General features: G+C 44.2%; 1 protein-coding gene across 1 annotated transcript; it reads right to left on the minus strand.

Moving 5' to 3' along the window:
- Positions 1-884: 884 nt before the first annotated feature.
- On the minus strand, positions 885-24,619 carry slc9a8 (solute carrier family 9 member 8). Its single transcript, XM_048984271.1, has 16 exons — positions 24,091-24,619; positions 22,988-23,175; positions 21,201-21,281; positions 20,364-20,422; positions 16,840-16,923; positions 16,311-16,412; positions 16,137-16,171; positions 14,974-15,117; positions 9,210-9,348; positions 8,607-8,712; positions 7,507-7,623; positions 6,966-7,048; positions 6,751-6,862; positions 3,489-3,709; positions 2,445-2,591; positions 885-1,638 (listed from the first exon to the last, which is right to left on the minus strand). Exons 1-16 carry the CDS (start codon positions 24,345-24,347, stop codon positions 1,525-1,527), a joined length of 1,989 nt encoding a protein of 662 aa, XP_048840228.1. The 5' UTR covers positions 24,348-24,619; the 3' UTR covers positions 885-1,524.
- Between the last annotated feature and the right edge of the window lie 1,259 nt (positions 24,620-25,878).

A 25,878-nucleotide genomic window follows, 5' to 3' on the forward strand; every position in this document is an offset into this window, starting at 1 on the left:
TTTTAAGCGTTTTGATTAAAAATCCACGTGTTTTGGTACCTTTAATAACGAGTTTCACATTCTAAGGGATGTTGCTATACTAGTGTCTTAATTACTGACCGAAAGAACTAAAAACTTGTGCTAAAATACAACCTTTAAAGCTTTGCATAAGTTTTAGGGTTAAGGCATTAACTGGATCATGCTTGTAAGTAGCCAAAAGACTAAAATTTGTGTCTTGTTCCAAGAAGCAAATATCTTTACCTTACAGGTTTTTTTCTCGTAAGGTTAGAAGCATAAGGAAACATCAAGTTCTTGCGTTACGATAAACTTCAGTCTCACGGAAATTCAAAGTATTTCGTGAAGGTAACCAAACAATGACTCACAAAATGAACTGGACACCATCCCATGGTTTTTATGTTTAGAATCACAGAGACCTGGATCCCTGCCTATTGCACAATAACTGTTACACATTCTTCTGTGGTTAAAGACTTCAAGAAACATTTGGGAGAGAATTACTTTTGTTTACGGTTATTTTGATGGTGGGGTGTGGCTGTTCTGAGAGTCAGGTCGATGGGATCGTGCGGACTCGACATGGCTTTCGGTCGTGTATAACATAATGTATATATTATAGTCTTTCTAATTCAATCAAATAATCAGTTTATATTAAATATATATATATATATATATATATATATATATATTTTTTTTAAAGTAAACCTGACCAGACACTGGTCCGCTAAATCGGTTTTTGTGAGCGCAGTGACTGACCTGTGAGCTCAGGTCCAGCTGAGATCACTGCTGTGTTGATAGTCAAGTGATATAAGAGTAATATAATATAAATATAATGTAATATAAGACCTATAAAAGTGATTTTACGAAGAAACGAGGCAGCAAAACGCAAAGTCTCTCGTTGCATGAAATGTTTCCATTTAATTCATAATCGGTGTAAGAAAAATCTAGTACATTAATATTGGTTTCCCAACAAACCAGCCACTGGATTGATTTCCACTCATTCATCTTACTGCTTTCAAACAGCTTGTGAATGGACACCACTATAAAAATCTCTCCCCGACCCCAACAATAAATACAAAATAAATATATGTTTTATATGATTTGATGGCCATCACACGAACATTCATTGGCACCATTTATGATGGTGACGGCTTCAGTTAATCTTCAGTCAAACAAAATACATAGAAAAAAATATATAACACAAAGTGCTTAGATATTGCTTTTCAGGAAAGGTTTCCTGTTCGAAAATGTTCCCTTCATTTTATACAACATTCCCTCTTCAGAAAATTCCAGTGTTAAGCCGATAAGATAGTATGCCGTGTAATGACAAGGTAACTTTCCATCTCTGCAATCACCGCAGCGTTCCATTACTGAGTTTCATTGGAACGTTCCACTACTGAATTCCATTGTTGAATTCCATTGGAGTGTTCCAATGCTGAATTCCTACGGAACGTCGCGCTGTTGAGTTTCACTGGAGCATTTCACTAGAAGTCCGTGGGCAGATGGGGGTCACGGGCTCCCAGGACCCCCTTCTCACAGCAGCTCAGCTTCATCATCCTCGTCCTCCGAGCCTGACGGACCCTGTCGCACCTCCGCGTACCATTTATTGGTCAGCGTCTTCATCTGGATGCGGCCGTGAAGCAGGTCCTGTGTGACACGACAAGGGTGAGTGGAGACAGGGGGCGGCGAGTTCGGTCCTCTCGTGACACATTAGTGACATAGCAGTCTACAGTGTTCATGCCAGTGTTTCATTATCTGGGCGTGTTAGCCTTTTGAGAGCATTCGAGTGGAGCTTTTCAAGCATAGTTAGCATCAGCGTATTACGTCACGGGACTTCAGACTTGGAAGCAAGTGAGATATTGTATTTACATTAATTTATTTAGCAGGTACTATTGTCCAAAAAGAAATACAAGTGAGGAAAGCTTGGGGTCAGAGAGCAGTTGGGAAGGGGGGGGGGGGTAATAGCATTGCACAAGGGCCCATTGACAATGCCACTACTTTGCTGACCGAGGGGTTTGAACCCACAAAATTCTGGGCACAAAACACTAACTTGCCGAGCTACCCACTGCTCATCATAACTATGGGTCACGCTGGAATGAAGGGATTGACTACATGAATAAAGTAGGAAGAATGTGTCATAGGAAGCCAATTAAAGGTAGTAAACTCATCGCACAATGTTTGAAGGCAAGTGACATTAGACTGTAGGGGGCGTTGTGTGGCTCAGCAGATTAGGATGCTCTGCCTATAATCAGAAGGTTGCCAGTTCAAATCCCATTGCTGACAGACTGATGTCATTATTGGGCCCTTGAGCAAGGCCCTCAAAACCCAATTGCTCCAGACGGTATCTGACCCTGCTGGCTCAGTTCTATGTTTGCCAAAATGATATCTGACAATGCTGAGGAGGTCAAGGAAAGTGAGGATGCCGAGAGGAGAGGTCACCCAAGACGGCTCACCTCCTGGGTAAGACGTCTGGTGAAAAAAGGGTTGAGGTATTTAGCGTCGAGCCACATGAAGCCCTTCAGGTCTTGCCGTTGATAGATGTGAGCCTCGTACTCTTCCTCGGTCAGCTCGGAGAGGTGCTCCGACTCAATGGCGTGACCCTAGAGACAATCAGGGAACTGCGTGACTCATCATGACTGACGAGGCACTGGAGAAGATGCCAAACCACGCAGAGGAACAAAACAGCACAGGACACACGTCACCGGGCTGTTTCAACAACGCACTGCAGTGAATCGACAGCTGATCCAGTACAAACTCACCGATTCCTGCTCATGTTATGACTTTAATATGGAAAAAAAAAACCCACATTCATAACTTTTGTGATCAGCAGGAACCGGAGCGTGGACATTCGGCGAAACTGCGAAACCTCCATCGTCAGCAGAGCCGGCTACGGCCGCAGCTCACAAACTCCACTAAGAGCCTCATAAGACCGAAAGAGCGATGCAGCTCCAGGGATCTTCAGAGAAGAAAAGTTCCAAAGCGGAGGCTCGGACGTTCAGGAAAACTGACTCCGCTCGAGGCGCTGAAAATAATGTTTACCAGCATCTCAGGACGAAAACGTGCATTTAATTCCACTGTCCGCAGGAAGATTCGGGAGTGTTAATTAACAGCTAATATTTAACGGAAAATGCTTCCCTTAAGATCTAGGACAAAGGAAAATGAAATTTCCTCTTTTAATATAGAAAAAAAACAGAAGACAAGATGAATACCATTTTCTGCTGATTTTATATTGAATTAATTTAATAAAATTAGTGGAGTTTAGCTTGAAACGCCCTCACTGCCAAGAAGATAAATGATCGAATTTCAATCTTTCATCTTATAATGCAGCTCAAAGAGTGAATAGCTGTGGACGACCTGTGAAAATTCATTCCAATGTTACCTTATTCCTAAGCTTGTCTCCGACTGGCTCAAAGCTAAGCTTGGCCCTAAGCTAACCCTCATCCTCCCATAAAGGTCTACTATGGTAGGTCTTCTTTACAAACGAATATCGAACATACCATCTTCTCCGTCTTGCTGAGATTCACGTCCTTCTTGCTCTTGCGGCGAGATTGGCTCTCCTCGATGTCCATGAGGCGGATGAGTGGCATGGTGCTGCCCCCCAGCAGCAGGATGGTGAATAGCACGATGACGATGGTCGTGGTGCCAATCAGCTGACGCTTCTCGATGGGCTCCAGGCCCAGGTGGAGGCTCAGAGCATAGGGGATGGCACCCCGGAGACCTGGGGGGGGCAACAGGGAAGGGGGGGGGGCACACCAAAAGATTCAAGTTTCAAACACCGTATAGTCTTTGTGTAACACAACGAAATAATTTGTTAATTGTCATAAAAGTTAAGCTAAAAAAAAAATTAACAAAATAATACATTTAATAATCATGGAAAATATGTAGGAGAAGATGAATGGGGGACACAGCCAGCAGACTGACAGCAGGTAGCAAAAAGAAGGATTTGGACGACACCAGGAAAAATGACCAGAAAGTTCAAACCAGCCTTTTCATTCACATAATGGCATATAAGAATGAACAAGATGCTAATCTCATTCATCCGTCGATTCCAGGTTTATTTGGTCACATTTTAATTTCTGCTCGCCCCTTGATCACTATGCTTAGATAAAAATGTGCATCTAGGAAGATCCAGAACATTTACTAACAACTACATTTAACGGGAAATCTTGCCTGAAAACTTCCCTGAAAACTTCCCTGAATATCCAGGACAAAGGAAAATGAAACTTCCTGTTTTAAAATAAAAATGAAGAAAAAAACAAGATGAAAATCATTTTCTCCTGAGCTAATTGAATTTTATTAAATTAGCGGAGTTAACCTTGAAATAACCTTGCTGCCAAGAAGATAAAGCCTACATGATCGATTTTAATCTTTCCCATGAAGCAGGAACTGCAGGAATTATCAGTTACGCGATGATCAGTGATGATAGAAAGGATGTGCGATGAGTTTGTCAGTTTGAGGGCTTGCGGTTAAATATGCTCAAGCCATAATACAGTTCAAAGACTAAATGCCCAAATGAGATTACATTACATTTCTAATTATTTAGCAGATGCCTTGGGGGAGGTCATGCACAAGTAAGGAGAAACTGTGGCCAATAAGAATTTGGGTTTAAGGGCCTTGCAGCCATTTGATTCCTCTGCCAACCACAGGATTCGAATCCAAGCCCACAGATGCCTGATCTACAGACCACCCACAAACATACCTTCTGAACTGCAGCGAGAAACCTGTGTTTATTCCATCAGCAGAGGTTTGTTCTGAAGTGACATACGATCGAGAAAGCGGAGCCAGACTGTCCACGGAGCGAGACACACACACACACACACACACACACACACACACACACACACACACACACACACACACACACACACACAGACAGAAACACAGACACTACACTACACACACACACACACAGAGACAGAAACACAGACACTACACACACACACACAGACACTACACACACACACACAAACAGACAGAAACACAGACACTACACACACACAGACACTACACACACACACACACACACACACACACAGACAGAAACACAGACACTACACTACACACACACACACACACACAGACACTACACACACACACACACAGACAGAAACACAGACACTACACACACACAGACACTACACACACACAGACACTACACACACACAGACACACACAGAGACAAAAACACAGGCACTACACACACACACAGACACTACACACACACACACACACACACACACACAGACACACAGAGACAGAGACACAGACACTACACACACACAGACACTACACACACACAGACACACAGAGACACAGACACTACACACACACACACAGAGACAGAGACACTACACACAGACACAGACACTACACACACACACACACACACACACACAGACACTACACACACACACACACACTACATACAGACACGCACACTACACACACACTACACACACACTACACACACCAGACACACACCAGACACACACCAGACACACATACACAGACACAGACACACACACACAGACACACAGACCACAGGATGTGAACTGGTCATCTTCCGATCATGGTTATAGCGTCCTGATCCGCTGAGTCACACTGCACCCCGAGAGCTACTCATTTCCGCTTCTTCACTGCAGCACTGCATTCAGCAGCATTGAGGGCACCGGGGGAGGGGCTTCAGGGGCCAGTGTTTCTAACAAAGCCCCCCACTCTTTCATGACAGTCCTTGCGTTCCCGTGTATGAATTTCTGGGCTAAGGCCTGGACATCCTCTGGCACTAGAGCCAGCGCAGGTTTCAGGGCGGAAAGTATTGCACAAATCTGTGCATTCATTCATTCATTTCACAACACTTCAGACTACATTACGGTCATTTCCCACATGTCTCAAAGCTACTTAATTCTCATACAGACTCTCCCCAGGTTACAATGGAGTTACGTTCCGATAAACCTCACAAAGTCGAAAATACATCTTAATACAGTACTCATAACCTAAGAAACATCATAGCCTAGCCTAGCCTACCTTTAACCTGCTCAGAACGCTTACGTTAGCCTACAGCTGTTACAAAGGCTGTTTTATTGTAAAGTGTTTGAATGCATTGAATGCATTGAACACACTGAATAATGTATTGAAATTGAACAACAGAATGGAACCGGAATACCCATCGTAAAGTCGAAATACCGTAACTTGGACCATCGTAACCTGGGGAGCGTCTGTAATCATCATGTCTTTTTATTCTTGTATTGCATTGGCTTGTCTTGTCTTGCACTGCCATTTGCCACCCCCCCCCCACCCTCCACCCCCGCTGTGTCACAAGAATTTCACTGTGCTCCAATGTTCCCTGAATACATTTGACAATAAAACTTGAAACCTGAAAACTTTGAATAGAAATAGTGACACGTTACCCATCCTCATGGGGAAATACATTTTCGTCTGTCCCAACTTGCATTCTATGACACACACAGACTCATATACAGGTGAGAGCAAGCTTGGTGGTAACAGCATAGGGTCAGCCAGCGTGTAGTGTCCCTGAAGCTGGGGGTTAAGAGCCTCGCTCAATGGTACAAAAGTGGCTTCCGTACGCCAGCCCTGGGATTTGAAACGACAACCTTCTGATCACGGGCACAGAATCCTGACCCGCTGGGCCACACACCACCCCCAAAACTTGAGAGGTAGCCCTTTAGCAATTGGGGAGCACAGTGACCCCAACCTGGACCCCACACTGTGTCTGTTTCACCAGGCCGCCCACTGCCTTACCACTAAACCACATGATGAACATCATTTTAGGCGTGATCTTGTGGTCGCGGAAGAAGTTGAGCAGGAACGAGAGAGGGAATATGTTCACGGCCCGGCCCAGGAGCACCAGGACCTGGGGGGCAGGAGACAGAGGGCTGAGAGACGGGCCCGCTTGCCGCTCAACTGGCCAGGCCAACACGAGGGTCCACTTCGGACGGAGAGGCAGCGTCACTTACGATGCACCAGATGACGAAGGACAGTTCGAATTTGTGGGGGAAGCTGAAAATTGACAGTCCCAGGAAGGCGAAGACGCAGGTTTCTGGGGCAGATCGGGAGAAAACAGAAACAGGAAGTGAAGAGACTTCAGGGCTCATAAAAGCGTTGGCCCCAGAAGAAAGCCAATCGCCCCCTGGAGTGTTGCTTAACCATCACTCACTGAATCAAAATATGTCACTGTACTGCATATGGGAAACACTTAAATAGGAGATGGGGGAAGTGAAGAACATTTAGAACAGGAAGTGGGGAAAAGGAAGTGGATGTATTTGAAGTAGGGGATGGGGGAAGTGAAAAACATTTAGAACAGGAAGTGGGGGAGCTGGTGGGAGGGGAGGTATGGGTGAAGGAAGCAGGTCAAGGAGATGAAAATGGGACATTTTAGAGAAGCAGGAAAGATGAAAGGCAGAGGGCAGATTTCTGGGGTAAAGGATGGAGAGAGAAAAAGGGTGAGCAGATATTAAAGGGAGAGGACATGGGGGAGCGGAGGGGGGTGATGCATACCACACATGAAGGCCACGGTGCGCAAGGTCTGCTGCATCAGGACCTGGGTGACCGGGGACAGGTTGTGGTGAGTGTAGTGTGACATCACGATCCCTGAGAACAGTATCGCCATGATACCTTGGTGGAGAGAACGGGAGAGTCAGCAAATTCCAGCGGCGGGGAAGGCGGACAGAGGACAGGGTCACACAGAAGCCAAGGACAAAGAGGAGCAGGCGGGCTGGAAAAAGCCGCAAATCAGCCGAGGCACTTCCTCAAGTTTTCTAAGCGTGTAACTACATCTGCTAATAGTACAGATGCTTGAAAAAGGGAATCGTTTATGAGTTCTAAGGCTTAGGAAAAATTATCATCTGATACTCAAACGGCAGCCAGTAGCAGGACACCTGAACAGGCCAATAAAACACACTACGCATGGGAAGGGAACTTTCCAACCGGCGAAAATCACCAGCGTTCTGGCGTATTTAACAAACTGGTCAAGTACTCAGCTGATGCACAGAAGGTACAGGAGAACCCAAACAAAAAAACCTGGCTTAATTAGGGTGAAAGTTAAACAATCCGTAGGGTAGGAAGGATTGTACAGTGCAGACAGGTTCTATGTCACGAGCAGCGGGCTCCTTTGAAGGTTCTATCTCATAAATCGGGAGGAACACCAAGTTTCGCAAGATTCAAGAATCCAAGGAGCTATTGCTGATGTGGCAGGCAGACCCACCCGGGATGCTGCACGGGACTTTGGTCAGCTCAGGTAAAAAGACGCTGTTGCTTTAAACCACGTCAGATCAGGAAAAAGAAACAAGTTATAGGGCTGCTGGGATTGCAATACATGAGCGGCAACGAACACTGCGGAGCAATGTCCATTTTTAATTAGGGTGTCTTTGTAGTAGCGTAACAATCGATGAACAGCCATGAGCCATAGTTTCTCTTATTATATCAATAATCAAGGCAGCTAGTTTACGTAACTATCAGCCGAACTAATAATTTTTAATATCTCTCAAACAGGTCAGACGAATGCTTGTGTAGAATGCGTGTGTTTTTTTTTTGTACACAGCCAATGCCTGCATTAAGACCCTGGGGAATCCTGAGGCCTTTGGGGGTGAAGGACTCACCGGAGAGTTTGATGCCCTCTGCCAGGCCGTACGGGAGGTAGGCGAAGATGATCATCATCCCGAACTCCAGCGAGGGCGTCTTCCTCAGGTCAAAGTGTTTGAGGCTCTGGAGTTTGCTGAGGTTAAGGAGCACTAGGAAACCTCCTCCCTCGCCACGTAACTAATCACCTAACCGCCCCAGCATACGGCAGGACGACATCCTCCAACACAGCCCCCATCATGTTCCCCATTAGTCCTATAACAAAGTATTCTGTTTCACTGAACCATTTCAAAAACAGCTTCATGACAAAGCGCAGGCCTTATCTCACGCCTGTCCTGGAGAGCTTGTTTTACTACATCGGAGAGGACAATAGTGTCACATTCCCCCCCTCCCTCCCCCTCTGACAGACATACCCTTTTTCTTTGGTTATTTGACATACAGTTCAAAAATTTGAATCAAGGGTCCAACCCTAGGATTTGAACCCACTACCTTCTGAGCACAGACTCAACAGCCTAGCCGGTTGAGCCACACAGCGCCCCCCCTCACAAGCACAGACTCGGTCGCCCTCGTCCTCGGTCTGGGCCTCACTCCCATCCCGAGTCACCGCCATGGTGAAAGCATACGATGGCAGAGATGAGGCCTGTGAGCGTGCCCAAGGCGGCAGAGCCAAAGAACATCTTCAGGAAGTACCCGAGGGCCTGCAGGAAGGTCTCCCAGCCGGTCACCGTGGAATTCTCGGATTGAGCGAATCCCTCTGCGGTGCTTACCAGAAAGAAAAAAAATTATCGAATTAAAATACAGCCACTCACACTCATTGGGGCAATTTGGAGACAGATATTTGTTGGTCTATGGGAGTGACCAGAGTAAACCCACACAAACAAAGGGAGAAGGATGTGGGATCCGAACCCTGCATGTGCTACATGCCGAGCCACTGAACCCAGTTCAATAGCATGAGCATATTTACCCACTGGGCCTCAAACTGAAACCATATCACACACCCTTGCTATCATCTTTGACCATCACCTAACTGATAACTTCTACAGTCCTTGCTACTTGAGAAATGCTAACAAACAGATGGGGCATAAAGAAAATAAGACATCTGTTGAAAAGAATGATAGAAATGTTCTATCATCTGCCTGTTTTTCACTTGGAATTTCAGACGTTTAAAGATCAGCGTCACTTTTTACACTGAATTGCTGAAAAATGCTAAAACTGTCCTGCTACCTCTTACCAGATGGTGCTGCCTCCTCCGTGCTATTAAACTACGCAGAAAATAGATTTGATTTAAGATGAAGATTGAAATGTACTTTATTGATCCCAGGGGAGATGCGGGACTTGGGTTGCTTTATCTGCAAATTGCAGTACTGTAACTGTCCACAGGGGGGACTGACAGATAATGTTTACAGCCAAGCATAAGGTTTTTTTTTTGTTTGTTTTTATAATTTGTTCCAGCAACAATCTGCCACTCATTAGTCCCATTCTTTATTTTGTGTAGGTGGATGTCAATGTGGCAATCAGTTAATGCCTTCAGCTACACAAAGAGAAGCACATGACCAAGGTAGGTGAAATACACCGCTGCTATCCACCAATCAGAATAACTCTGGGACTCCGCCAAGCATATGACAAACTGTGTGTCATGTGACCCCCCCCACCCCCACCCAGAATGTGAGAGTGAGCTCGTGAGGCACATGGCAGTCGTATGATGGTTACCGGTAAACTTCCCGACACGTTTGCAGATGCCACAATGAGACCCAGGGACCCCGAGCACCAATGGGGTATGACCGCAGGATGAGTGACACTTACAACAGCAGGATGTGTCTGAGGGCCAAGTACACCCTTCCTGTTAGACTTGTCGGTTAAGTGTCATTAACCACGGTCTGAGTCGTTTCAGCAAAAATATCGAGCACACCCAAGAGGCAGCAGACTGTCTGTCACGCGATACGAGACGTTAAAAACAAAAACACTATCTTTTCTTAGCCAATGCATCAGTGACACTAATCATGGCGACCTCGTGCTTCTAAACTGGCCCAATTCTCTTACAGAATCATTAACTTTGAGGTTTAGCAAAGTCAAATCAAGTCCAGCTATATTGTCATAGAATCCATGTAAAGGTGGCAAGAAATAACATTTCACCAGGACCACAGGGTCCACTATAAAGGCACTGAGGGTTTTCACGGGACTAATAGTGCAAAGGAGGACAATGTGATATGTAAGCTGTCCAGTACCTTGTACTTTTTAATTCTGAATGGAGCAACTGGATTAGAGGGACCCAGCAGGACGGAAAAAGGAAAAGCGAAGCAATTCCTGGTTAAGATAGGAGATTCACTTAAAGTCCTCACTGTTATTCACTTGCCTCTTAATAAAGATGTTACTGACAATTTATAAGGTGCACAAAGGTTATCCAGACTTCTGTTACTATTGTTCCTCTCTCTCCAATCCTAGCTAACATCGATTCACCCAGTTCCTTCCATTCTTCCAGAGTTGGTATCCTCAGTGATTTCCAGTTCTGATAAATTATTCTGGCCACTGTTACAATCCCAGCCATCAAAACTGCAAATTTCAAAATGAGCTATTCTGGATATTTCCGTTTTATCTCGCAGAATGTATAATCCTGGGGATTTTGGTCATTCTTATCCCAATCATTCCCCCATGAATTTCAAAGTCTCACGTTAAAATGGATGAATCATGCAACATTCCCAAGAAAGAATGTACCTATTTCTCTTTGGTATGTCCAGCATAGGTTGTTACTGATTAAGCTCATTTTGAAGAGCATAGAAGGGGGTCCATGATACATATGTAGTAATTCATACTGAATAAATTTCCCTCTTACTTCCTTATTGATAATAAATAATTATAATAATAATAATAATAATAATTTACTTATATAGCACATTTCCCACGCTTGAGGATGCTTTACAATGAGGACAATATAATACAGATAAACAGTGCACACGCAGCAACAGCAAAACAATGACAACAAGAATGTTACGTACTGAATTATACACATTATAGCATTCCTGAAATATATGAGTTTTCAATTGGAGTTTGAAGGTGTAAACAGACCAATTACCTCCTGCAGACTGTGAGGAAATGCAATAGGTGCTGTCACACAGAACGCCCTGCCACCCACAGCGGATAATCTGAATTTAGATACAGTAAGAAGCTAGGGGCCCGGAGATCTTAGTGTGCGGGCTGGAGTTTAGGGAAGATGAAGGTCAGACAAATATTGAGGGGCAAGTGCATGGAAAACTTTGTAGGCGATCAGTAAAATTTTACATTTGATTCTATAAGTGACAATCACGAGAAACAGGAGTGATGTGGGTGGATTTTCTCATATTTAAGTAAACTGGCAGCAGAGTTCTGGACCTGCTGTAGTGTGTTGAGAAGTTTGGATGGGAGGCCAGAAAGCAGTGCATTACAATAATCAAGGCAGGTAGCGATGAAAGCAGGGATTAGTGTCTCAGTATCAGTAACACTGAGGGATGGACGAGGGCAAGAGATGTTGCAGAGCTGGAAAAATGCACTCTGTACCAGAGAGCTAACATGTGACTGAAAGGTGAGGAACTGATCGAAAATTATACTGAAGTTACGGACTATTCTTGATGGTCCTACCAGGACTCCATTAACATTAATTTGTATCTTAGGCAGAGTAGACAGAACTAATCTAGTACCAAGCAGAATAACTTCAGTTCTATCAGAGTTAAGCTGTCAAAAGGTGTAAGTCATCCAGAGGACCAGTAACAAAATATTGTCGGTTGCTAGGGTGTAAACCAGGTAAGAGCAGCACCAGTAATACCAGTATCTGAAAGGCGGAAGAGAGGGATTTTATGGTTGACGGTGTCAAATGCAGAGCTTAGGTCAAGGAGGATGAGAATTTGGGCCATACCAGAACCTGCAGCCATGAGCCATTGTTACTCTTATTAAATTGTATGTTATCGATCAGGCTCGGGGTTCCACATGGCCCTGTGCTGGGCCCGTTGCTCTTCTACCTGTGTATTCTGTCTGATTGATATATTATGTGCAGGAATCATTTCTAAACTAGAATGCAACAATTTAGCAGTACTTTATTCATACCTGTGCGGAAACTGTCTATTTTTAAGGTATTCCATCCAACAAATGTACAGTATATACAGGCTTGAACAAGTTTTGGGGTGAGAGTGTCCCTAGAGAAACTGGGGTTATGAGTCATATATAAGGAACCGATGGCTGCAGAAATAGATAAACTTCAGGACCCAGGTCATTAACCCGCAGAGCTACACAACACAACGACAACTGAAATGGGTCACAGTTTTCACTCTGTACACGACACATGTGGCCAGAGGTCATTAAAGAGTGGCTGACTCAGTAACTCTTCCTGTGGAAAGAGAAATGACCCAGTAATGAGTCATAAAGGTCTACATCGCTCGAGCAAAAATTCCTTCAACTTCAAACTGTGTTAAAGGGCCAGGACAAAAGACCTTGGCGTAACAATCAACGAACAGCTGACAACAATGAAAAGCTTAAATCTACAGAACACAGGTCAGCAGAATGGCATCCATGAATGATACTCAACTATAGTGACCTTCCTGTACTTGCTATCTTTCACCCTGGAAGTGGCAAAAGAATTGATAAACTGATAGCAACTGATAGCATATTTCAAGATCTGCGTACCACTTCCTGATTGCTTTTTCTGCAATACATCACTTATCTAGTTCTAGCCAAAAAATAAGCATTCTTCAAATACAGCAGTCAGTCATTCACCTTCTACCAGTCTGGCTAGTCTCCTCCCTATTGGTGCTCACTTAAGGCTGGATCCTGACTATAGTGCTGCCTGTGAACTGAGCAGTGTGTTCTCTCACACCAGCACTGCATGCGACCCCCCCCATTATACGTACCACACCTGAATGTCCCAGTTCTCTGTCAGCGTCACGTGTCCCCCCTGCTTCAGGTGGGGGCGATATCGCGAAAGTATCATATCACGATTTTTTTCAGGCAGGATCACGATTCATAATTCTCTTTCATGTTCGTTTTTTAAGACTATCTTGCAACTTACAACATTTAATTACAAAATATAAGGTAATGAAAGCTAAAGAATAATTATACTCGGCATAGTCTTTCTGGTGTTTTCTTTCAAGGTGCTTAAAAAGGTTCGTCTACCGCCATCTGACGTGTGACCCATATCTTCGCAAATTTTGCAAATAACTGTTGTTTGTTGGTTTTGGAAAATACAAACAAGTTCCATATTACCAATGTCAATTCTTTTTATGGACCAACTCCTCCATGTTGTCCATGCCGCTGGGCTGCCAAATAAGGAATGTGCTGCATGCTACACGTCGCATGTTGGGACGAGGACGCGAAAGGGAGCGGAGGAAATCCAAGGCACTACTTACCGTTAGCGGTTACCGGTTTATTGGTGTGTCGAAACAGATTTGGCTGGCAAACCAGTTTTAGATGCATGTATGAGCCATATAACTGCTACTGATAGAACGTGCAGTGAAGCACGACACTAATGATCTCTCCGTAAAAGCAGATAGGGGAGACATTTTAATCGTTCACAGTCTAATATGGTCAACTTGCACAACCCTACTTTGAAACATCCATCCATACATCCATCCCTTAACCACTTATCCAAAACATTAAAAAAAAAAAAATTTTCTAGCCACTGTTTTTGTCAAACCAATGTACAAGTAAGGCAAATAACACAGGCCCACTGTGTTTGCAAAAAGCACGCTTACTTAACTATTACAAATCAAAAGATATTTTTAGACTGATTAAATGTGTGCTCTACCAAGCCTGGTTTTAGAGTTGTGATCACAGGTCAAAATACCCGTAAAAAAAGTTCCACAAAAGTGTAATAAAAAAAGAAGTGTATGTTTGAAAAGAGCAGCAGATCCTTCCGATACCCAGGCTCCAAAAACCAAAAATGTCCCAGGGTTCTAACAAACTACGGAATTTTGCTGGACCATCCATAAAGTCCAATGAGAAACTTAACTCCCATTCTCAACGGTCAGTATCCCATGACGGCATACACCTTCTCGTGAAGTAGCTTAATATATCCTGAAAGCTAATAAAACTAGCTACAAAACAGCAATATACCACAATGCACAGCTCCTGCATGCTAATCCTAACTCCAATCCTAACTCGGGCTGGGTTTTGAAACTGGTGCCAGTTTGATACAGATTTATATATACTAGGTATGTTCCATAAAGAACTGCAACACAAATTTTGGCATCACCTAAGTTCATGAGCTGTGAACTGAAATATTTGCCCTTTGGGGGTTAGGCAACAGATGCATCACTGCGTCTTACATGCCATCGCTAGTAAACCTTACACTTGTCGTGATGTCATCAGAGGCCTACTATTACCTAGTAGCTACCTCAAACATAGTGAAAGTGCCTCGGGACGTACTTGGTGAGCACGATGGAGACGGCGTCGTTCAGGATGCTCTCCCCGAACACCAGCATGTTGAGCACGGGGTCGACGTTGAGGGCGTTGAAGATGGCGATGGTGGCTACGGGATCCACGGCCGAGATGAGGGAACCAAAGGCAAAGCTGGAGCAGAGACACGAGAGGGCGACCGATGGTGGATCAAGCGGAACAGCTCCATCGTGCAGGATCTGCAGCCTGTCTTCACACTTACCCATAACCACCTTCCATTAAGAGATTTTCCACAATGAAAAAAATTAAGTACAAACGGCTTGGGTTTCCAACCACACCAACATATATGGTCGGAAAGAAGTGGTTTCGTTTGTGACATTTTAATCTGTTTTAAATTTTCGGTATAAAAAAATAGATTAACCCAGTTTCGTTTTCACAGTATGGAGCCGACCCTGAAAGCCCTAAGGTGGTGTTGAAGGAATCGAACGAACGTGCCAGGTTTTTGCCGCACGGTCATGTTTTATATGATAAATTAACTTTTAACTAGCGTCTGTCCTAACTTGTTTGCGGCACATTAAAAATCTGTCCTGAAAAAGAAAGACTACAAATCTCAAACCTGTCAAACTGCTACTCGTGAAGTACTTCACAGAATTTTTTTTCAAATTCGTTCAAAAACGAATGGAAGGTGAAATGCAGCTGACTGAAGTAACACACTTCCCAGTCAGGGTATCTATCCAGTCTATCAGTAACAGATATCTCTGTATCAAACTCTGACCATCTCTTGCTACTTCTAGTAATCAAGGTGCCAAATCAATGCCGTGTAATTACCCTCCATTAAAAAAGACCTTTCAACTACACACTCCCTACAGTACTCTGACTGGTACAATAAAGATAATTATCAAGAATAAAAAAAGCAACAAAATTCACCATAATAAACTTCAAACCCATATAATAAACAAATTAAAAATACGGTGATATTCTCCAAACCCACACAATAATCTGTTTTCAGTCTCCTGACATATCTGAAGCAGGCCGGCGTCCTACAGATCGGCCATTTTCTGCAGGCGAGACTTTTCGATGCTACAACTTAGCAGAAACTGCAGCATGTGTGACACTTCGATTGACTTGGGTCTATTTAAACAGCATGTGGTTACGAACTACAGATCATTCAGTTAACGGTGTTAAACTCTCACCTGTCAGTCATTGTCATCTTGTAAATGACATCTGCCTGCAGGGACGAGAGGCACAAGACAAGATCACGACTTCAGATCAGCCTGCGACATTGTGAAGGTCTGTGCAAAATTTACTGCACGAAGGGTCGTGTGAGAAACGAGGACGTGGAACAGAAGCGTGATAAGATACATCACCTGGCCCAGAAAGTAGATGCCTCCTCCCACTATGAAGGCTGAGATGGCTGTTCCAATCACGGCAAACAAGGTGATGGAACCAATGTTCTGGAAAAAGTTTCCCTGGGGAAGGTAAAGCGATGCACCCAGGTCATGACGGCAATGAAGCTTTAATTCAAGCTTCGCATCATGGCTGTCATTTAACTGCTTAGGAAATTCAGTAAACCTGACAGAAATCTCCTACAGGAAGGTTTTCTTTATTTTATTTTTTCTTTAGAAATGTCCGCTGTTTTTCCTGTACTGATTTAAGGCCTCAACACTCTAGTAACAGAGTAGTTATGGATGTTAGTGTGATACAGTAAGTGACGCAGCTTCCTCAACAATAACAAATCTGTAGCTAATGCTTGTGGCCTGTGATTGACTGGCATCCCAGCCAGGAAGAGGAGCCCCTTGCCTTATGCCTTTTGTTTCCTGTGATAGGTAACACCTGGCAGGCAAAGCGATTCTGGAAAACAGACAAATGTCTGTAAATAACGCAGCAGTGACTCACCTTATGTAAAGAGTACCCTGACTCAAAGATTATGGGCGGCAGCAGGAGGAGAAAAAACATGTTGGGACGAAACATTTCCTCTTCCTGTGGGGGACAAAAGTGAGCAACGACAAGGACATTTTACACACTGAAAGCTGTTCCACACATCAGGTTTTCCCAGGACCCATGAATCGCTGCTGATAATAGATTTACATTGCATTTGTAAACTTTACAAACTGATTAAAAGCCTTGTTATTTTAACCTAACCTGCACAGACTTGCAGTACTGATTCAAGCCCATGTGGAACCCTGGTCAGGCTTGACTGCCAGTGCCCCCTCACCCCAGGCAAAGTGGAATCGCCTGGTTAATTCGATTTCTTGCACAATGTGTTGACCGGCACTGCAGGTGAGCATAATACAGTACACTGCAGACCTAAGAAGGTGGTCTGTAAATGCTCAGCAGGGCGGCGTACGGCTCTGCAGGTCAGTGCTTGTCAATGGAAAGCCGCCGTTTCGAATCGCATAGCTGACAGCGTAATCCTGCTACGCTTAACCCCATGTACTCCAGGGGAAAAATGCGTCACCCTGCATTCAGGTCCCTCGGCTTTGGCTCTCACCTGCATATGAGTGTGTGTCTCACAGGAGAGCAAAACAAGATATGCAAACATTGAAATTTCCATGTACTTGCTTCCTGTACTTGCTGGCCAGACTCCAAGGCTGTTAATGCAGCTGCCTTGGACTATCATTGACACTTGATATGTTGGTTACAAACTCGTGGCTTTATATCTAAAAACTGTTACCTAATATTACATTGTTGTTCAGGTGTTATGGTAAATTCTACTAGGGTTGGGTGATACGATAATATTATCTGTAATCAATATCAGATAAGTAACCCAGTGTCGATACCTAACAGCGAGTAACCAGTGATTATTGCCTTTATCGGGGAAGAGGGCTTCGGCAACATTGGAAGATAACAGAGAGATTTATGATTCGCTTTACAGTTCAGGCTTCTAGCCTGTGATTCCGATGCAGTTTAAAGAAACACATTGGCATTTATTATTATTTTTTTTACTCCTCATACGTCCCGTTTGGTGTTGCGTACGTTTGAGTGTGTGTGGCAGTGGCGGTGTACGACTCAATATTATCATTTATCCTGATATATTAAAATAGTGCATATTTTTATATAACCCAGCCGTACATCGTGGCAACATTTTTGTTGTATGTACATTTGTGCAACCACTGTAAACAATTCTCTGATACCCGTATATTGACAATAATGGCATCCTATTCTAATGAGGCCTTTTCAAAAAGATTCATTGTTCTGCACTACGACAGGGTCTACAGTGAAGGATTTAAAGCTGGGTCAGGGGGAGGGATAGGGACCTTATTTGAGGACGGGAACAGGAATACATAAAAAAAAAAAAATCAAACGACGGAACCAAGGAAACACACACAAGAGAACCTACAGTAGGGTATGGGGTCATGGCCGAGAGACTAGACATGGTTCAAGAAAAAGCCAGACTCAGATGATCTGAATTAGTGCACTAATCACCTGCTTTTTCTGTGCCCCATGATATCAGCAGCAGGGGGGTCGGGTTTCAACGTGCACTAAAGCCCCACAGCAACACTAACTCATTACAGAGTAGAAAATCTACCAAGGGATGGGCTAAGAAGAGAAGAAATCCACAGTACGGAGCAAACTCAGCAGACAGGAGGCCGACGGATCAGCGACGACGGCAAACAGCGACTCATGCCTGCGGAAGCATGTGGCAACGCTCACGGAATGAAACGTTCACGTCTAGGGCACACAGTAACCGTAGCGCTTTGTATCATGGAATGCAGTATATAGTACTACATTTTGTATTTGTTTTTAATCTTGCATGCTTTGAAGCAGTGTTGCTAAAGGGCTTTACGTTAAGGCTGCGTAACGCAAGAGGATTCTGGTATTTTGCAAGATCCAGAGGAGTTGGGCTCACTGCCCTGCCCAGGGCACAGCACTGAGCTGGGAAGGGAAACGTGTCCTCAGAATGAGCTGTTGGGTAAGACGTGTTACCTTACTATGGGCTTGTGGCCCAAACTCATTCAGCTCTGGGGGGGGGGGGGGGGGGGGGGGGCTTCCTGTAATACAAGTGACGTCCTGGAGCCACAAGACCCAAACACAGGCTGACCCACACGCTAACCGAGCCCATCAAACATCCATCCATCCAAACATGGACATATTTTAATTTTATTTTAAGCTTATCTATTCCGGTTAATTTCTGCTATCTTATTTACTAAACTGATCGTTTTAAATCCCCGTATAATTATTTTTAGCCCAAACAAATTAGAAGATTACAACCCCCCCCCCCCCCACACACCCCCACAAAATGACCCTGAACAAAAGGGCAAAGTCCCATCCGACTTCGGAGAAGGAAGACTATTGTTGCCTTGGTCCATCTGGACTCTATAATGAATTGCAGGGCTTCATAAACAAGATCTGGCTGAACCAGACAGCGGAAGAGCGACGAGTGTAAGTGCGTTTCAAACGCTGCAGTGAGCAATACCAGTTTAAAATTAGCCTGGTCCAAATTCCCAGCTGCCATTTCATGCTTGCTGTTTTTTTAAGGCAAGTCATACGTTTCCTTTGCCGTTCCTGCCAGGGCCTAGAGCAGAGGAAGCGGATCTTTATCTCACTCCGCAGGCTGCAGCCAAGGCCTGGACTCCTCACCACTTCAGCAAATTTGCTGTCGTCCCAGAAACCACCAGCCAAGGTCGCACTGAACGAACCTGCCACGGGTTGCCAGTTCGAGAAAGAATGCACTCAAACCCAGGACACAGCTGTCTCGCCCCGATCCGCCTCTTCTCGGCTTGGATGAAGCCGAATACTGAGGTCAACTTCCCGTACTACAAATGAGAGTCATGCCATATCATGAAGCCTGGAACAGAACTGTACCCAGTAAGAAAGAAAAACAAACAAGATTGTTGGTTCAGATCCCAGTAAGTCCCTAAGGAGGGCTCCAACGTTTAATATACAGACTTATAAATAGCAAAAAAATAACGTTTTTTGCCAAGAATTTAAGCATAAAGAAGCTTTAACCCTGAACGGCTCCCCTGTAGCTGTTATGGAAGCAGCATCTTCTGTTACTATATTTGATGAATCAGCAGCAGACCCCACCGGATTTCAAACAATAGGCATGTTTGTAGTGGGGGGGGGGTTGACTTCACTGGTCTGCATCCTACAAGGAATGTTAATTAAAAGCAGAAAATGCTGAGCGGAAGGACGCCTGCATGCCACAGCGAACCAGCATAGAAAAAGAGTCTAATAGAGGAGTGGAGAAAAGTGGCTGTTATTGAGCTGATTAAAAGGTCCTCAGTGCATCTTTCATTACCTTCCAGGTCAGGTTTTTTTAGGGGGCTGGAACATAACACAGCTAGCGGCCTGGGGCTTTAGCGGTGAGTGATTATGATATAGGGGAGGGGGTGAAAAAAAGGGAAGTGCAGGACCCCTTCGAAGGTCATGTGACCACCGAGGGGGCGGGCGGGGTCTTTACAGAGGCGCACACCTACCTTCCAGTTGGCAAGCTCCTGGAACTCTATGATCTTGATGATGCCCCCCATGAGAATGCCTGGGCACGTGGCAGAGAGGAACAGACAGGGGAACATGTCAAGCTTAAAGGCACAGCGCAGTAATCAGACACATGCCACAGAGGAAGGCGAGCGTGGCCAATCTGTATCGCGCGGCCTGCCCGGGAAACACTATCACGCGTTTCCAAACATTCCTAAAAATGCACTTAAAGGGGTTATTGTTCAAAATCTGACAAAAGGTTTGCCATGAGGAACAGGGTCATGCCGGGAGGAGGGGATTCAACTCCCCCATTTTGGGTCGAGGACTAAAACACCGGGAGAAGGAAAAGAAAGAATGAAAGATTATGAGGATGAAGAAAGAGGAAAAGGAAGATAGAAAAAAAACTACACCTAACACACAGTTTTGGCAGCAAGTGTCATTAACTGGGCATGCATTGCTACACACGTTTATTGGCCAACCCCCTTTTCAAGACTCGTGAGGAATTAGTCAAGGTTGCGAAGACAGTTGCTTCCTCAATTCAAAAATTACAAAAAGAGTTTTAAAAAAGCCTTTACAGGTTTCCCGCCTTTTCTGCAGAACTAGTGCACTGTCGTAAACCCTCAAAGTTTACGTCTGATGTGCGTCTTCCACAGCAAAAACACCTTAACACCCGATAGAAAGATTATCTCAATTTTATGGAATTATCTTTCCAAAAAAAAAAAAAAAACACGCTGAAACGAAAAAGAATCAAATCTAAATACGGTAAGGACTAGCAGTGACATTAATGACAGGCGGTGGATTATAAGCCCCAGGATTTAGGGCAGGGACCTCTCGCTTACCCAGTGAGACCACTGCAACACTCTCCGGCAGGAAATGCAACTTGAACTTAATTAGCAGGTGCACCAATATGATGCAAATACCTGCAGAGAGAAGAGGAAATGCATGAAATCCTGCAGAGCAACATTGCAGCTTACGTCACAATCAGAAAGTAGACAGGAGGAGAGGAGCATGCAGTAAGCACGGAGGCTCACTGCACAACACACCTCACTGCATAGCTTAACATCAGTGAAAGACTGCAAACAGACACACATACAGACATTGGCAGGGCGTTACCTTAGTACAGGAAAAATACAAACGGACACACCTATTGACATTGCCGAAGTATATAGAAATTGCCAAACGTCGCGCATGAATGCTGAATAAATACGTACAAACACAACCACGACATTATATCAGTTTCAAAGAAATACAAAGAGACACGCCCACTGGCTTTTCCATAGCATTATATCAAGGTTGAATTAAGATATATGCATTCACATGCAAACATATTATCACAGGAGATTATATTATATGGCTGAAACAATACCCACAATATAAGCAATTATAATACCGCATTATAACACTGACATGGTATTTATATTACAGGATTCATTCTTAAGCATCTATGGATGTAGAATTTCATGAATAAACCAGGGATGTGCAATCTTATCCGCAAAGGGTGTATGCAGGTTTTGAGGATAACCTTTAGGGCAGATGTTCAAACCCAGGTGTGAGGACGCTTCAGACAATCAGTCTTCTAATTAGTAAACTAATTGGGGAGTTTCTGCGAAAACCCGCATACACTGCGGCCCTTCCTGGACCCCTGCACTACAATAGTTTAGCCTTGACTTCGCTCAACGAGTCTAGGCCCTAAGCCAGGGGTCTCCAACTCCGGTCCTGGAGGGCTACCGTCCAGTAGGTTTTCTATCCTACCCGGCTTTTGATGAGTCACACCTGCTCTCAGGTAAATACCAGGAACAGCTGTGGCTCATCAGAAGCCAAGAGGGACAGAAAACCTACTGGATAGTAGCTCTGCAGGACCGGAGTTGGAGACCCCTGCCCTAATCTTTTGGCATCATGCTGGGTTACAGCAACAGAAACTGAAGGAAATCGTGAGTCAGCAAAGTGGAAGCCGAAGTGAGCGACGATGGCATCTGCAACCTTGTATTATGCTGTATTATGCAAAGATGCCTAAATTTAAGGTGGGAAAGGATGGGTCCGTTACAGAGACGTAATCTGCTATTCAGGCTGCTTGTCAGGCAATGATTAACTATAATTTATGAGCCAGAAGTTGGACTTTGCGCATTTACTTGCTGAGTATGAATGATAGAGACTTTTATTGAGGGAGGAGCAGGTGGTAGGAGTATTATTTTGGGTGTCAGTTAGAGAGGCCATTCAAACCAACTGTAATGGGGAAGTAATCCAGAAACTGCAGTGTATCAGTTCTAATGACCACAATTCAGTACTCATTCTAATTCATGTTACCATAGTAACCAACATCTGCAGTACTTTCTCAGCTTTATTAATCCGAGTAACTTTCGGCTTACTCTAAGTCGCCTCAAACATTATGACCTCCATCGGTTCACTTTCTGAAGCTTTCTTTCAGAATCCCTGTCTGCGCCTTCCAAGTAATCGTTCAAAAATGTGCCCTGTGAACTCTCCAACTGTCCACATTTCACATTGTGACATTTCAAAGCATCTCAAATGAATCCAGACAGACACAGGAGGAATTCCCACTTAAGGGAGATACTGATATTGCGTGTTGGTGGGCGTGAGGGGGCTCCACTGACCAGCTGTCTGGACTCACCAATGACGAGAAGGCTGAAGAATATAGTCATCCCGCTGGACTGCTCCTCCTCCTGCGCTTTCACCCCCGTGTGCACCGGCAGGATGGGCTTTGGGGTGGGAGCTGGAGCCAGCGTCGTTGCTTTGGTAACAGCGGCGGAAGCGTCGTGACGCGTGTCATTTCCGGCGAACTCCGTGGCGTTCAGCCGGCTGCACGCAGGAGCGTAGGGCAAAGGGGCTCAGTTTTTAAAGCACTTAATCTGTCGTCAGGGTTGCCATCTCTCACGCATCTGGCTTGACGCTCACGCTTATGCAAGAAATCCTACGGTATCCTACGTCCACCACTAATGAAACCGACATAAACAAATCACAATGTAAAGTTTATCAGCTTGCAAAGGTTCAGTAACTAAGAGTAAGGAACTCCTTGCGCCTATTAATATAGGAGTATCAGAGACTGACTCCTGTATCCTGGAATGGGATAAAAGTACATTTCAAAATATCTAAATAGTGACTGTGTGCTGTGTTACAAGTGCTTGACCCATCAACCAGAAATGGCTCACTGACGAATATAGACCACGCTATAAAAAGTGCGGTGTTAACTAAATTTAACTTTATATGTAATCTATCATACGAAATTTGGAGTGATTCAGACATAGGCAAGATGTCACGAGGCAAAAGGGACTTCACGTGCAATTTTTTAAAAGTATTGACACAGCTCCTCTACCAAGTGAGCTGAATGATCTGACCACTTCATGCTACTTAAATTATGTTTACGATTTTCATCATTTACTGTAACACACCAGTTTTGACTTAACAGGCATCGCACACACCCCACAAGCAATATATTAGTCTCATAGAAAGGACCGTCCAGGATACATTGTGTTTACACGAAATGCAGGATCAGAGATCCACGCAGTTTTATTACACGGTTTAAACGTTGACTAATATCTCCGAGAACATGGTGTAATTTACGGACGTATTTCATTGTTATCACTGGCATCACTGACTGTTGCGTCAGAAATATGACTTGTGACATTTTGTACAGTGTTGGTAAGTGAAGCGACATGTCTGGAACCGACCGTCCCAGTTGGGTTACATTTGTACATATAATTAACATGTCCTCACCCGATCGGACCGACCGCCTGACCGAGCACCGTACGCTGGACGGAGGTCAGACTTCGGTCCTTTGCCTGAGACTGCTCATCGCCAGCGTTGCTGCCAACACCTTCCCAAGCCGTCTTGGCCTGGGTGTCATCTCCAGTCTGTAACGAGATATCGTAGCTCCGGAGCCGATTCGCCGCACACGCACACGCTGCCAGCAAGAGGAACACGCCCGTAACTGACTCGCGGCTGCCGATTCCCATTTTTCCAAAACTGCACATTTGTATTATTTAAAATATGCTTTGCAAATGCGACTCCATTTCTCGTCCCGTCGTGTCATCAGCCGATGCCCCATTTCCTGGATCAAGACCCTTCTCTTGAAGGGAATTGTAGTAACTGCTGAGTCTCAGGAACTAGATTATTTATACATATACTGTGAAAGTCTTAAAAATTATTGAATAAATCGTGCAAGAGAACGACAATTTTTAAAAAATCTAATGAAATGCAGTCACTGTCGCTGCTCAAAGAAATGTCAAACGCTGTTTAATGTTTTATACTTCATTTCCCAGAATGCATAGCGGCATCCTGCTTGGTATGGTATGTTGTGGAACTTGTAGTTTTACGTAGTGACCTGGTTCCCTCTCTGCACAGTCCAAAACACGCTAAGGTGAATCGTGTGTGTGCACTCCCCCTGTGATGGATTGGCACCAGTTCCTGGGTAATTCCCTGCTTTACATTTGTAGTTTCCAGGTTAGGCTCCGGATCCACCAGACCCTGCATAGGACAAGCCGATACAGAAAATGGATGGATGGATGGATGGATGGGTCCCACCTTTTTCTAGTAGGCCTACGCCATGGCGGGGACCCCGCAATACGGGGCACAAAACAAGAGCCACTCTTGACAGTGGGACAGCCCATTATACTGGACATTCACACACAAAATCACACACTATGGGCAATTCAGACAGCAAATCTCAAGATTCAAGCAATTTGTCATATGTGCAGTGTCTGTGCTGCATCAGTAAATATCAGTACTTTGCAAACGGGCTTATTGACAGCAGAATGTTTTGGGGTGCTGTATCACAATAATGAGCAAATCATGGCAGAATATTCTATTATAAATGTTTGAGCATTGTATTATTATCTTTCTTGAGTTTGTAAACATTAGGCCATGCACGTTTGCTTATGACTTACCGCCTGTAATATATTCCCTACAAGGATTTCCGTTTAAAATGGAATCGATTTTTTTTTTCGATCGTGTAACATCTACCGTTATCTATTGCTAACACGTTTTCACAGTTTTCAGGTGGACTTGTCTCGTTAGGAAAATGTATACTAGTGATAATTTGCATTAAATCGTGCTCATTGGATTTACTGGCTAGAGGCAGTCACATATGCTAATTTATGACATCCACTCCCCCGTAAAATTTCCATTTGTCCACATCCCACTTCATTTTTTTTCTACTCCCGTAGCTAAAATACTAGGAATGCATCCTTCTTAAATGATCTGTTTAAATCATTTAAACACATCGGGATGACAACGGATGAATTAAGTATATCCTCGTGTACAACCGTTGGCACGGTTGTATATGCAAATTCTCTTATATGAATGTAAATATTCGTGCTTTTAAAATAAATGCGTTAATAATATGCAGGGTTAACGTGGTGCTTCTGGTGTAGTGCGTTTAAAAATATAATTCGGCATGAAGAAATCGTAAATATGTACCGCAAATTTGTCTAAAAAGACTTGCGTTCTAAAAACTTTGAGTTTTTATTTCTATTTTAAGCTACCTAATGGCCTGCAGTAAATTGT

This window comes from Brienomyrus brachyistius, chromosome 18 (assembly GCF_023856365.1).
Source record: "Brienomyrus brachyistius isolate T26 chromosome 18, BBRACH_0.4, whole genome shotgun sequence".
NCBI classification, from domain to species: domain Eukaryota; kingdom Metazoa; phylum Chordata; class Actinopteri; order Osteoglossiformes; family Mormyridae; genus Brienomyrus; species Brienomyrus brachyistius.